Raw genomic sequence first — 13656 nt, 5'->3', positions numbered from 1 at the left:
ATATCTGAGAGAATGTCTGTAACAACCTCTAAGACCCATGTGTATAGATATTTTAAAAAGTGTATAGATTATTTAAAAAATATATATATATACATTAGATACTATTATTCCTTTCCATTTTCAAATTTTTTTCAAAATTTATTTCAAATTTTATGTGCCTTACAGTGTGCAGAATTTTAAATTATGTATGTTGCTTGCTGCAGAATGTCAACCATCTTGAGAGAATATCTATTTTTTGTTATGTTTACTATGTGAAAATAATAAATCTTCCTAAAATGAACGGGGTAAGAAAAACAAGTAATCTAAAACCATAAAAAAACACAATTTGAAACTTTGTGGCAGGACACCTGATAGGTTTTTGCATTTTAAACTCTGCAAAAAGCATGAAAAAATTATTCCAGCGACAATTGCAGTAAAAATTCTGTATTTAGGTAGAAATAATTTCAGATTTTTAATCAGATTAACATTAGCATTCGTAGAGGCATATGATGCAAGAAAGCAAGCTTATACAGAATCAGCCAAAAAAAAAAAAAAAAAAAACACTTCCCATTTCACCCATCTATTCACTCCAAATGTTTGTCTAGTCTGCCTTTAACTTATTTAAGTTGTTGACCTCCATTACAACAGATGGAAATTTGTTCCAATTATCAGCCGCCTGCTGCCTAAGTCAAATTTCTGCACATCGATTCTCTAATTGTCTTTCCTCAGTTTGAATTTATGTTCCATCGGGTGAGAAATCTAAGGGGATGTAAATTCAAATCTAGTCTCCAGATGCTGCAATTTGCAGAACTTAAGCCTTTCTTGGTAACAGCAACCCTTTGTTTCACTCACCAATCTCATTGCCCTTTCTATACTCATTCCACTCGCTCTACATCTTTCCTAAAATTAGGCCTCCAGACCTGTATGCAGTATTCAAGGTGTGGCCTGACCATCGCTTTATACAAGGGGACAATCACTGCCTTATGCCTGCTAGTAAAATTCCTATATATGACAAGACACCATGAGCTACTCTTGCAGCCTGTCTGCACTGCTCAGAGAACTTCATGTCTGGCTGCACAATTACACCCAGGTTTTTTCATTCTTCACTACCCTGAGTGTAGTACCATTCAGTTGGTACTTTACTCTGGAGTTACTGCTACCCATATGCAGTACTTTACATTTGTCAATGTTTAACTTTAGTTGCCACCTCTCAGCCCATCTGCTCAACTTTTACAGATCCTGTTGCAGTAGTGTACTATCATTACTGTTATTAACAACCCTGCCAACCTTCGTTTTGTCTGCAAACTTAGACATTAACCCTGATGTACCTTCATCGATATCATTGATAAATAACGAAAACAACAATGGGCCCAACATCGAACCCTGGGGGACTCCACGAATTGCAGTGTTTGTTGATTACCACTCTGTCTTTTCCTGCTCAACCATCCTTTTATCCAGTGTAGCAACTTGCCCTTAATGCCATACTGCTCCACTTTGTACAATTTTCTTCCGTTTGAAACAGTATCAAAAGCTTTCCTAAAATCCAAGTATATGATATCAAAATTATTTTTTGCATCCAGTTCCTATATGACCATGGATTCTCAACTATGGATCAGCTGCATGTAACATCACAGCTAATAGAGAAATAAATGAATGTAAAACACCATTGTCTGACATTAATGTATTATGAAAAGGCAATTGACTTTATACAGCATAAGATTAACAGTTAACACAGAATGTCACCTGACAGATGACTAATCCCATGTTAACTCTTAAAATTAACACAGGTGAAGATGAAGTTACTGTATAGTTGTTAAAATTAGGAGGAAGAGACATGACACAGAAACTGGCAAGACTCTTCACAAAATAAAGTAGAAAAGGCATTGATGCCTAAGAAGGGGAATAATACAATCATAATTTTGCTGAATAAGAAAGGAGATAAATCAGAAATTGGAAATTATAGACCATTAGCTTGTTGTCTCACATCTACAAGTTATTCACAAGGGTCATTACTAAGAGATTAGAAAGAATACTTGATGAGAATCAACCGAAAGAGCAGGCTGGCTTTAGGACAAGATTCTCAACTATGGATCAGCTTCACATAATATCACAGCCAAGTGAGAAAGCAAATAAATATAAAACACCATTATGACTGTCATTTGTGGATTATGAAAAGCCATTTGACTCCATACAGCAAAAAAGCAATTTTTTGGGAACTGGAAAGACAAGGCATAGACATCCCATTTTGATTTTGAAGAAAATATATGGAATGCTACCTCCTTTATAAGACTAGACAAAGACAGTAGCAAATTTAAAATTGAGAAAGGAGACACAATATCTTCGAAGTTGTTTACTGCTTCCCTTGAAGCTTTCCAAAGATTGGACTGGTCACAGAAAGGAGTCAATGTAAATGGAGAGTACCTAAACCATTTACGATTTGCAGATGATATTGTCATCATAACCCATGATCCCGAAGAAATAGAGGAAAATCTTAATAAGCTATGCAGAATTAGTAAGGATTTGGGACTAAAGATGAATATGGTTAAAACAAAAGTAATGATGAACAAGTATGCCACAGGAAGGGATATAATTATTGAAGGAGCAGAAATTGAAATGGTGGATTCTTATACTTATCTTGGACACATTATCTTTAATATTGATAAATGGCTGTAAGTCAGAAGAATAAATTTTGGATGGATAGCATTCAGGAAATATAATCACATACTGAGGAGCAATATCCGAATTTGTCTGAAACAAAATAATGAACCAATGTGTACTTCCCATCATCACTTATGGAAGTCAAACTTGGGCACTCACCAAAAGAATGGAAGAGAAGCTGAAAACTACACAGTGAAGAATGGAACAAATTATATTAGGAATCAGACTGTTGGATAAGAAGAGAAACACATGGATTAGACAGCAAACTTAAGTAAAGGACATTCTTATCAAAACTAAAGAACTGAAATGGACACAGCTCGAAGACACGATGACAGATGGACTAAGAAAATAACAGAATGGTACCCAAGTGGAGCTAAAAGAAAACCTGCAAAACAACAATGGAGATGGACAGATGAATTCAAGAGTTCGTGGGCCAAAGGAAAAAAAAAAGTCCACTCATTTCCATATTCATCAAATAATTTGCTCAATCTAAATTTATTCAAATTTATATTGCTAAAAATTGGAGTTCTCTACAGATCTTGAGAAACAGTCTTGTGAACAGTAGTACTTAAGGCAATTTTTTAACATTTCACTTGTTCTGAACAAACCTGACAGAATATTGCCTTTCTGCCTTGTTTTAAAGGCACTGTTTCCTTTTATTTAATGCTTTGAAAGAGAAGATCACTGTTGCAGTGAAACTTCTTTAAGCGTGCTCCAGGCAGTTTTCAGATGGGAGTAACTTGCATTCGTGGATCGACCAAAAGTTACTAAGCCATATGTAAATGTTTTACAGTCACTCTGAACAGCCAACTATCATACTAGCCTGAATGTACTGGTTCTCATCTGATCATTGAAGTAAAGCAGCATTAGGCCTGATTAGTAATTGGGAGGGTGACTACCTGGGAATATCAGGTGTAGTCGACTTTTTCCTTCCTTTATTTTTAATTGGTAAGGTAATAAAGTGTAAATCTGTGCTTTATATCTTTACTTTTATAGCCTGTATATAACATTCCTTCTATTTTCGCTTATTAGAATCACCGTTAATAGAATTAACATTCAGTTTGTAAACGTGATTACAATGACTGGCACTTACTACATATTGTACAGTATTTTGTTATGGAATGTCATCATAAAGTGATTTGATCATACAGTGAACCAGTCGTAAAGTGGAGTCCACTGTAGTGAGGGTTGTAAGGCATACAGAGCACGTATGTGTGCAAAACATCCATCAATTGACAAAAATCGCCAAAAAATGGCACACGAAATGATTCATCCCCCCCACCATTGTACCACTCCATACCAGGCATGAGCAATGCATGACCCAGTCAGTACCCCTACTGATTGCATCATCTATTTCTTTTGTCATCCACTGTATTTAATAAAAGAAATTTCAACTGAAAAAAATTTGTAATTCAACATGCCGAAGACTAATAGTGAACGTTATAAAAAGTGTATAGAGTATGTATATTTGCGGTGCAACCACCGAAACCACCTCCATTGAGTACAAAGGAGAAATCTAAGCTATTTCAACAGCAGAAGAAATTACAGTGTGTGATGGAGTTGAACAAAGAATCCAGAGAAGGTTCATCCACTTCCTCATCCATCTCCTTATAACTCCCTAGAAATGTTAGAAGTGAATTTGGAAGGAGTCATGGAAGTTGATACTGCAAATGAAAATGACGAAAAGTCCTTGAAGCCCAGTCGTAAATGAAACACAAAGCCAAAACTGACTACCAGAAGTGCTCCATTAAATTGTTCAACATGTAATACCTAGCCAGACCAGCAACAGGATTTTAAGAAACACCAGAGCATCCATGCACAGTTTAAACCAGTGTTTCTTAACCTTTTTTTTTGCCGTGACCCAAATTATGGTAATAGTTTTGGTTTCGCAACACAAGCAAAGATTAATAAAATAACACATACATATAACAATTAAATAAATTTTATATTTTAATAATACAAAATACATTACTTATATTGGTAACAATATTAAATCTTATTAATATTGTGAACCTTGGCTTTGAATGAGTTTTGAAAGCTCATCAAATCTTGGTGTTATATTAGATAGGCTGCACCTTAGGTCATCTTCAGGCTGCAGTCTGTTTTGCAATTTGGTTTTTGTTATAGTTAGAGTTGAAAACCTTGACTTGCACATGTATGTTGTTGCAAAGGGCAGTAGTACTTTCAGTGCTTTTACTAATGTTGGCTTTTCGCTTTTTAATTTCAACCAGAATGCACACAAAGGCTCGGTGCTTTTGTTAAAAGTATAGCGAAGTGCCTCGTCACTTTGTATTTCAATGAGTTGCTCTTGTAGGTTATTAATATTGACAAAATCTTCATGCAAGTCATTTACTTAAAAATTAAATGGCATCCGTATCCAATTATATCTCCTTTGAGAATATACTGATCAAATTCTACTACTGTATTAGGTTTTCTAAATGTCTGACAGTAATATCTTGTATCTCACCGTCAGCAAAATTAATGTTTTTATCTTCAATAAGTTGATTTTAAGGGTTGGGAAAGAGGCAGTTTCTTTTCTTCCATAATTTTAACTTACATTTGAAGCATGTTATCTTTTCAGCTAATTCAATAAGAGTGTGATTGCTCCCTTGCGTAGATATTTTTAAGTTGTTAATTTCGGAAAAAATATATATCTGAAAGATAAGCTGATTGAAGAATCCACTTTGAATCAGAGAATCGAGATACCAGAGGGTGATTTTTCTGTCAAAAATTTCAATCTCATTGCGTAATGATAAAACTTGCTGAAGCACTTTTCCGCGAGACAGCCATCTGACTTCAGAGTAATATAGCAGGTGTTCGTATTCAGTGTCAAAATCAGAACACATCTGGTTAAAAATTTGACAATTGAGAGAACCCTTGATTTAATAAAATTGACCACCTGAATTATCTCATATAACACAGTGCACAACTCAGGTGCCAGATTTCTTGAAGCAGGATTTTGTCTATATAGGAAGCAGTGAAACAATATCAAAACGAAGTCGCAAATGCCATTCGGCAGCATTAAAGAAGAAGAAGGAAGCAGTGAAAGGTTTTAATCTGTGGATTAACTTCTTTTACTCTTGCACAAAAGCCTTGCTGAGCCCCTAGCATTGCCGGTGCATCATCGCTGCATACATTGAAGCATTGATTCCAATTCAATCCTTTTTCCTTGAAAAAAGAATCTACCATTTGAAAAATATCTTCTCCAGTTGTTGTAGTGGTCATTGGTCTGCAAAATAAGATGTCTTCTTCCTTATCTTTTACACCTGGGTATCATACATAAACCATGAGTTGAGCATCATTGCTTACATCAGTCGATTCATCAAGCTGAATACTAAATATACGACCAATTATAACTGCAGTTAGTTGTTTAATATCTTTCGACATGTCTATGATGCGTGCATGAATTGTATCGTTTGATAGGGGAATCTGTTGCACTTTTTTCACAATTTCATCTCCACAGGTAATACGCACCATATTAATAGCAGCTGGTTTTATAAGATTTTCCCAAATGGTATGAGACTTCTGCTTTGCAATCTGCCAAGCAACATGATAGGAAGTCAATGTAGCTTGTCGAGCAGAATATATAATACCGTTGTTTGGAGCATACAAACGCCGTCTTTTGATCCGTTCTTCTTTTCTTTAAAAAAACTAGTCTTTACCAGTAAACATAAATGCTTTGTGTTTCATTTCAAAATGTCTTTTAAGTTTATTTGGCTTCAATGATTCATTACTTAATACTTCACAACATAGTGCACACTGTGGTTTGTCTACTCCTCGATCATTAATGGAGGTGAAACCTAGCTCTAAAAATGCTTCTTTGTATTCACATTTTGGCATTATGGGTAGGTTAAATTTTAAGGATCTATATTTATACAAAAATAATGCTAACACTTGTATAAAAGAACATCAACGTAATCCGCAAGAAATTATTTCAGCTCTGTGCACCGTGGTATGGTAACGCATTGACTGAGCAGTGTTCTTTGCGGCTGAGTTCTCGACATAAACATGAACCAGTTTATATCTGGCTCGTGTTTATTATAAGTTTCAGCGAATTCTGAATACGGAGAAGCTGTTACTTTCAATGCGCAGTGGCTCGAAAGGTTTTTAAATTTTTTTTGTATGTGTGTAACATGTCATATATTATTAGGCGAAAATATTGTTATTATTGAAAATATTTCGCGACCCACTCAATATGCCAACCGACCCATAGGTTAAGAAACCATGGTTTAAACGTACATTCCTGGATAATGCTTTCAATTCAGTATTCTGTGTGTGATTGGCTTTGGTTCAAGAACGATGTGAATATTGTAGCAGCTCTAGATCATGCTCTTCTTCAAACAGCCTTTCCAAATGAGGATGTAAGTCAAATGTTGGCCTGTAAGAGCTGTCGTGGCTCTCAAGAACAAAGTAGTTCTGACTCTATCGAAGTCAAATGGTTTTAATATCATCCGATGCTACAGCACTTACCGAAACTAGATTTCGTAATGGAACATCTCAGATCTCTGAGGCTCCCATGCATGCAAATTCGTCGCCTGTGGCATTCATATGGTCAATATGGGATCCTCAGTCAAGCGATAAATATTCGTCTAAAGAAGTTTCGCTTAATTTCCGCTATGCGTGCTTGGCACACACACCCACACTTATTTTTTCTTTTCTTTAGGCATGAGTCATCAATCAAAATAGATAAAATATTTCACTAAATAATTCAGTGTTTTAAACAGGCAACTGTTTTTTTTTTTTTTATTTCTTCAAAAATGAATTTAAAAAAAAAAAAACCAAAACAGAAATTGATGTCTGTACTCCTAGCTTTAGTATTTGAATATGAATTGGGCACTTTTTTGTTCAAATGATGCTTTTAAAAATAAAATATACATTATACATGCATTTTTTAAAACTGCTTATTCAAATGTTTATGGAAAGAAGATTCTTTTCAGGATGTTAGCACCTGTTTTTACACTCAAGCTTAAAAATAGAGCTCCAGATTCCTGAAAAGCAAATGTTGAAGATTTTCTGAAAAGGGACTAGGTCAATATTTTTTATTTCTGGTTAGAATTCTGAAATTATTAGATGATGAGGTCGGATTAGAAAAAAATAATAAAATAATCAGTTGAATATTAAAATATCTATTGGAGTAATGACTGTGCAAATTTTAATATTTATTTATAGATTTGACCTGATGTGCATTCTTAAATGGAGAAAGTACATCCTTAAAAAAAAAATGGCATGTGTGCTGAGCATGCATGGTAGATGGTTTTATGTGAAACATCCTTGGCTTGGAAGGATATTAGTAATTCTGATTTGGTAGAGTAAGTAGCGGACTCACGCCCACTACTTACTCTGCCGAATCAACATTAGTGACTGCATTAGCATCATTTAGGAAGTGACATAATTTGCATCATTTCTGTTTCACATTTTCATGACAAACTCAGTACAAATTTGGTAGAGTAAGTAGCAGGTGTCTGCCAGCTACTTACTCTTCCGAATCAGTGTTAGTCAAGTGGCAGCTGTAGGAAGTATGATTGCAACAATGCAAGTATTTGATTACAAATACTTGTATTGTTAGAATATTTGATTATAAATACTTGTATTGTTGCAACAATACAAGTTACGATAATTCGCCTTTGGTGGAGGCTGCAGTTGATGTCGCTTCCACGTCGCATTTTTCGTGACCGATCAGATTTACTCAGATGAGGTGCCCCAAGGATGTTTCACATCAAAAATCTGTAAAAGTTATGAGCTATGTTTTTACCTGTATTGCCTAAAAACTTAACCTGTTTTCTTCCTGCTTACAAATGCTTGATCTCCAGCTTTTTGAACAGCAGCTATGTACTGTGTTTACCCTTTTGGAGTTTTCTTTACATACATTATGATCATAAGTCCTGTGTTTGCAACTTGGGGAATGACTTGATAATTTTTCTTTCTTGTACCTTTTCTGATTTGCCTATGTTGATGATAGTTAATATATCATTTGATTTATCCTTTTCATAGAGGTAATTACCAACAGACCATCCGGTATCATAGTTGACTGATATTGGTTGCTTTGGGAAATGAGCATTATATGAATTTAATGCTTATGAGCAAGGTAAACACCAGTATTTACAGTTTCTCGTGTGACTTGAGTTTATTGCATGACAGCTGTTCTAAGAAACTTTTTTTTTTTGGTATAGTGTCCTTCCCCAGTTGCCGAACTTGATCTTGAACATTTGTTGAGGCCTCGATTTAGATAATATAATATAATATAACATATAAATATATAATTAAGTCAGATCAAGTCAATTTTGTGTTTGATTTGAAAGTTCTGAGGAGAGCTTCATTAATCAAGATATGCTGAGGACTAAAGCATATGCACAAACTTTCATGTTTACTTTGTGCATATACAGAGTGTCTAAAAAATATTGGTACAAAGGTTTAGGGGAGGTAGGTAACATCTAAAGGAATGTGAATCGCATAGGAACCCATAACCGGAAACGTCACTGTAAGTCGGTACACGATGCTGTTCATCAGTTCGTGAGAGGGAAAATTTCTGGTTTACTCATTCAAGCAGTAGTCACCGCATGAAGAGCATGCATCGATACACGAACTGTGAGCTGGCAGACATGCACCTAGTGTATGGATTAGCAGAGGGCCCACATGATGTGTGCTCCCATGCGACACAACATCGCTTCGCAATAAATGTGTGGGCAGTTATGGTCGGTGACTGCTTAGTCGGCCCATACCTGTTACCATCCTGCATGAACTCCGCTAAATATCGGATCTTTCTTGAACAAGTTCTACCAGGGTTACTTGAACGATGTTCCAGCAAATGTGAGACACAACATTTGGTTTCAACATGACAGGGCGCCTGCCCATTATGGAAGGTGTGTTCATGACCATTTGAACAGGTGTTTTGGACGTCGATGGATTGGCCGTGGTAGACTCGTTGCCTGACCTTCACGCTCACCTGATATATCAAGCCTTGATTTCTTTCTGTGGGGGGGGGCCCCCTCAAATCTATTGTATATGAATCACCTGTGGAGACGGAAATGGATCTCGTGGCAAGACTCGTCTGCACTGCTGCTACTGTCAAAGAAACTCCAGGTGTGTTTGACTATGTCCGCCAATCCATGCTGCGTCGGTGTCATGCATGCATCGCGTCTCACGGTGGAACCTTCGAGCATCTGTTGTAACATCATGAAATGCATCCATCTCCTACTCCATTGTTAATATGTCAAATAAATGTTTGCCAGTAATTACTGTCTTGTGTCATTTCTACTTCTTGTACCTCTGCTACTACTTTCCCGTGACGTATGCGATTCACATTCCTTTAGATGTTACCTACTTCCCCTAAATGTTTGTACCAATATTTTTGAGACACCCTGTATATGAAATACCCCTCTAAGAAATAAAGCAAAAAATTGGAAATGAAGATAAATTATAACCTTTTTTATTGTCCTTTTTATGTTTGTTTCATTCTTTAGAAGGTGTTTCATGTACATTACTATGTTGCCTCAACTCTCACATAATTTTGGAAGTAATTATGCACTATTTATCAATATTGATGTGCTTTAGAATTGGTGGTTCTTGTTATATAAAGCTTTGTTTAGGTCTTTTAGAACGAAAGCCATTTTTTGAAACAATATTCAAATCTGTTGTTTACCGTTTTCTTTCATAATTACAGAGGTGATCAAACTTCAACGGCATCTGACACTTTTAAGAGAAGAATACGTCAAACTGCAAACCAGATTATCTAATCTGGAAAAGAAATATAGTATTGCACTAGCAGGAGTTGGCGATGTGAATGAAGATTCATTTGTGTCCAGGCTTCTCATCACTGTAGCTAACCTTTTTGATAAAGAACTCTACAGGTAAGTGTAGAGAGTGTGTATATATATATATATATATATATATAAACAAGCTATATGAAAAGAAAATTATTTCAACAAAGTTTTAATCAGTTTTTCCTTCCTGCTGTTTTTCAAATAAACAGTTTATTATGTCTTATTAAATCTCTCTGATTTCTCTTTTTTTCTCTGTCTTTCTCAATAAAAAATCCATTTGATGTTATTCTTAGCCGTTAAAAGTCAACAGGTAAATGTTATAATTGTTTAGTCTCTGCCTAATATGAGATGGAAATCCAGTGCTTAAAATGTTTAAATGTATTTTATTCATTGATGAAACAGAATTTTTATTTTATTATTTTTTTTCTTTTATCTTCTAAATTATATTTTGATGCATAACTTAATTTGTTGAAATTATAAACTGGTGTCATCATTTCTTCTGCCCCCTACCCCACCCTTCTCCATCTGGCTTCTTGGGAATACCTAAATAACAAATAAGGTGTCAATTTTTTCTCAAGGCACCAGACATTCTTATAAAACAGTGATAAGTGAAAACCATTTTAAATTTGGTTTAAGATAGTAATATTTCCAAGGTGCAAGCAGCACATTGCTTGCTCCTCAAAAATATCACTTGATCATGATCACCTTGAGACCTAAATCTCTATCATGATTATCTCTATGATTATGGATAAAGCAGAATCCTGTGTTGCAGATAAGTTTTAACAGGACTAGCAGACAAGCACTATAATGTATGCCTAAGCAACACTTGGATTTGTCTGCAGATCTAAGGTGTTCATGTGTGATTTGCATGGAATAAGCTTTGGAAACACTTCCACTGAATTTGAACTGATGTTACGTTTAGCATAAGTAGAGCAAAGATCATCATTTGTTAATGGCAGCTTGCTTGTTTGATTTGATAATTCAAATAGGCCCAAAATGTAACACAATGCCTTTAGTGTTAGTATTGGCAAATGATGCAAGGAAGAAAGTTTATACAGCATCAGAAAAAAAAAAAAAAAATTCCCACATTACCTCTTCATATCTAATAATTTGTCTAATTCTTCCTTAAATTTATTCAAACTACCAATTTCCACAATACCATTTTGTATTGTGGAAGTAGGAATGATAAACAAACCTTAATTAATCTGCTCATCTATCCTGAGCCATTCTTACTCGATTTAAATTTATGTCCCCGTATGTGTTTTGTCTGAGTAAGAGTAAGGATGTCATCAACATTTATCTTACTCAATTCATTCAAAGTTTTAAACATCTTAATCAGAGAGTACCTGGTATCCAGACAATGCAAATTTTCAGAATTGAAGACTTTCTTGGTAAAAGTACCCATTTTCTTCCCCACCACTTGCTAATCTTTTTGCTCTTCTCTGCACCACTTCCAACAGATACATATTCTTCCTAAAAGGAGGCTTCCAGACCTGTATGCAGTACTTGAGATGCAATCTAACCTTTGCCTCGTACAACAGGAAAATTACCTCCTTGTCCTTGCTGGCAAAATACCTGTATATCATTGACAAAACCCCATGAGCTGCTGCACAATTATCTCAAATCTTTTTTCATTCCTTATTACCTTCATTTGGTACAACACAATTGATACACTAATCTGGGATTATTGCTACCCATAAAAATTATGCAGTACCTTACATTCATCAAACTCTAATTTCCACTCCTGAGCCCATCTGTGTAATTTTTCAGATTTTTGGTAAATAACCACCGTGCCAACCATTGTATCATCTTGCAAACTTAGATATTAAGCTGATATCAATCAAATTGTACAATAAAATCAAATCAAAGTGGTATAAATCAAATCAACAGCCCTTTTTAGTGGGAATGATGTGCTTGAATATTTTTAATTATTGCATATTGAAGTATTAAAAAAACATTTATTTATAATTTTTATCTTCAATTACGTTTCGAAAACTAAAGTTTTCATAATTATTAAATATTGATTTATTGCAGATTATCTCATGCACCCAACTTTGGAGACCACTGGTCTAGCTAAAGAAATTAAGGAAATTAATTTCTGATTACTCTGTTGCCTTCACATTTGTCATAAGGGGGTGATGGAGGGAAATGCACAACGAATAGGTAGATGAGTTTTAACACTGAAAACCAGCTAGAGCACATCCTGCAGTTTGTAATGTGCTCTAGTTATCCATCCTAGCATTAGAGCTCATGTCTAAAGATTTTTTTTTTTTTTTTTAAGTTAACAGAGCACTTAGAGGAGTGAAACTAAATGGAAAGTTTCCTTAATTTCTTTAATCAGAATTCTAATATGAACGAAGAGAGATCTCCTGCAGTTTTTGTCGAGTTTATTCATTGTACTTTATGTTGGAAGTGCACGTACACACACACACACACACACACACACACACACACACACACACACACACACACACACACACACACACACACACACACACCTATTACTCAGTAAACTTAAATTTATTATGTGGGTTAAAAGTGTTTTTCCTTTAATTAATTAATAAGTCTTCACTTTGTCTTTCTTGTATTATGTATATAAGAAAAAAAAAATTAATTTTCTGATGAGACCACATTTTACTTAAACTCAAACCATTAAATATCTATTGAAAAAGGTCAACTTTTGTGTTGAGTAGATATGTCAAACAACCATCCACATGTGGAATTTTGGTAGAATCCTATATGTGATGCCAGTGAATGCTATTTATTCCACTATTATCTTGTTGTTATTTTGGTTATGAACTTTACATTATACATTTTATTCTAATAGAACGCATCTGGATTCTTTAAAAATTATTTCAGAATAATGGGTTCGTTGTTATAGCAACTCTATTTTTGTAATTTTATCTTTTCGTTATTCAGGTTTTTTTAAAAAAAACTTGTATTGCTGAATAGAAGTCTAACACTATGAGAAGAAATAGTTTTGTGTTTTGTTGTAGTGTAGTACCTCTCTTGTTGGCTTGCTAAAGCCAATTGTATACTTATATAAACTGCCCTACCATTAATATCCAGATACCTACATATCTATAAATAACCTTTATTTAAGGAAAGCTAAAAACTGTGGTAGAAATCTTTTTATGACAGCCTCTAGTTTCTGCAGAATGCTCTCCAACTTTGTCCTCGGATATTTTCTGCCATTTGGCCTTCAAAGCATCAACCAGTTCAACTCTGTTTTTTGGGGACATTATCTCCTTACGTGCAG

At 34.9% G+C, this 13656-nt stretch overlaps 1 protein-coding gene across 1 annotated transcript in view; it reads left to right on the top strand.

Moving 5' to 3' along the window:
* Nucleotides 1–13656, top strand: part of LOC150090216 (ankyrin repeat and FYVE domain-containing protein 1) — a 199065-nt gene that overhangs the window by 14479 nt on the left and 170930 nt on the right. The window contains exon 2 of the mRNA XM_090369021.1: nt 10298–10484. Coding sequence (XP_090225147.1) covers nt 10298–10484 — 187 coding nt within the window. The remainder of the gene's footprint in view (nt 1–10297; nt 10485–13656) is intronic.

This window comes from Mastigoproctus giganteus, chromosome 2 (genome assembly GCF_048544385.1).
Source record: "Mastigoproctus giganteus isolate SK-2022 chromosome 2, ASM4854438v1, whole genome shotgun sequence".
NCBI classification, from domain to species: Eukaryota; Metazoa; Arthropoda; class Arachnida; order Uropygi; family Thelyphonidae; genus Mastigoproctus; species Mastigoproctus giganteus.
This window is presented reverse-complemented; position numbering and strand designations above follow the sequence as displayed.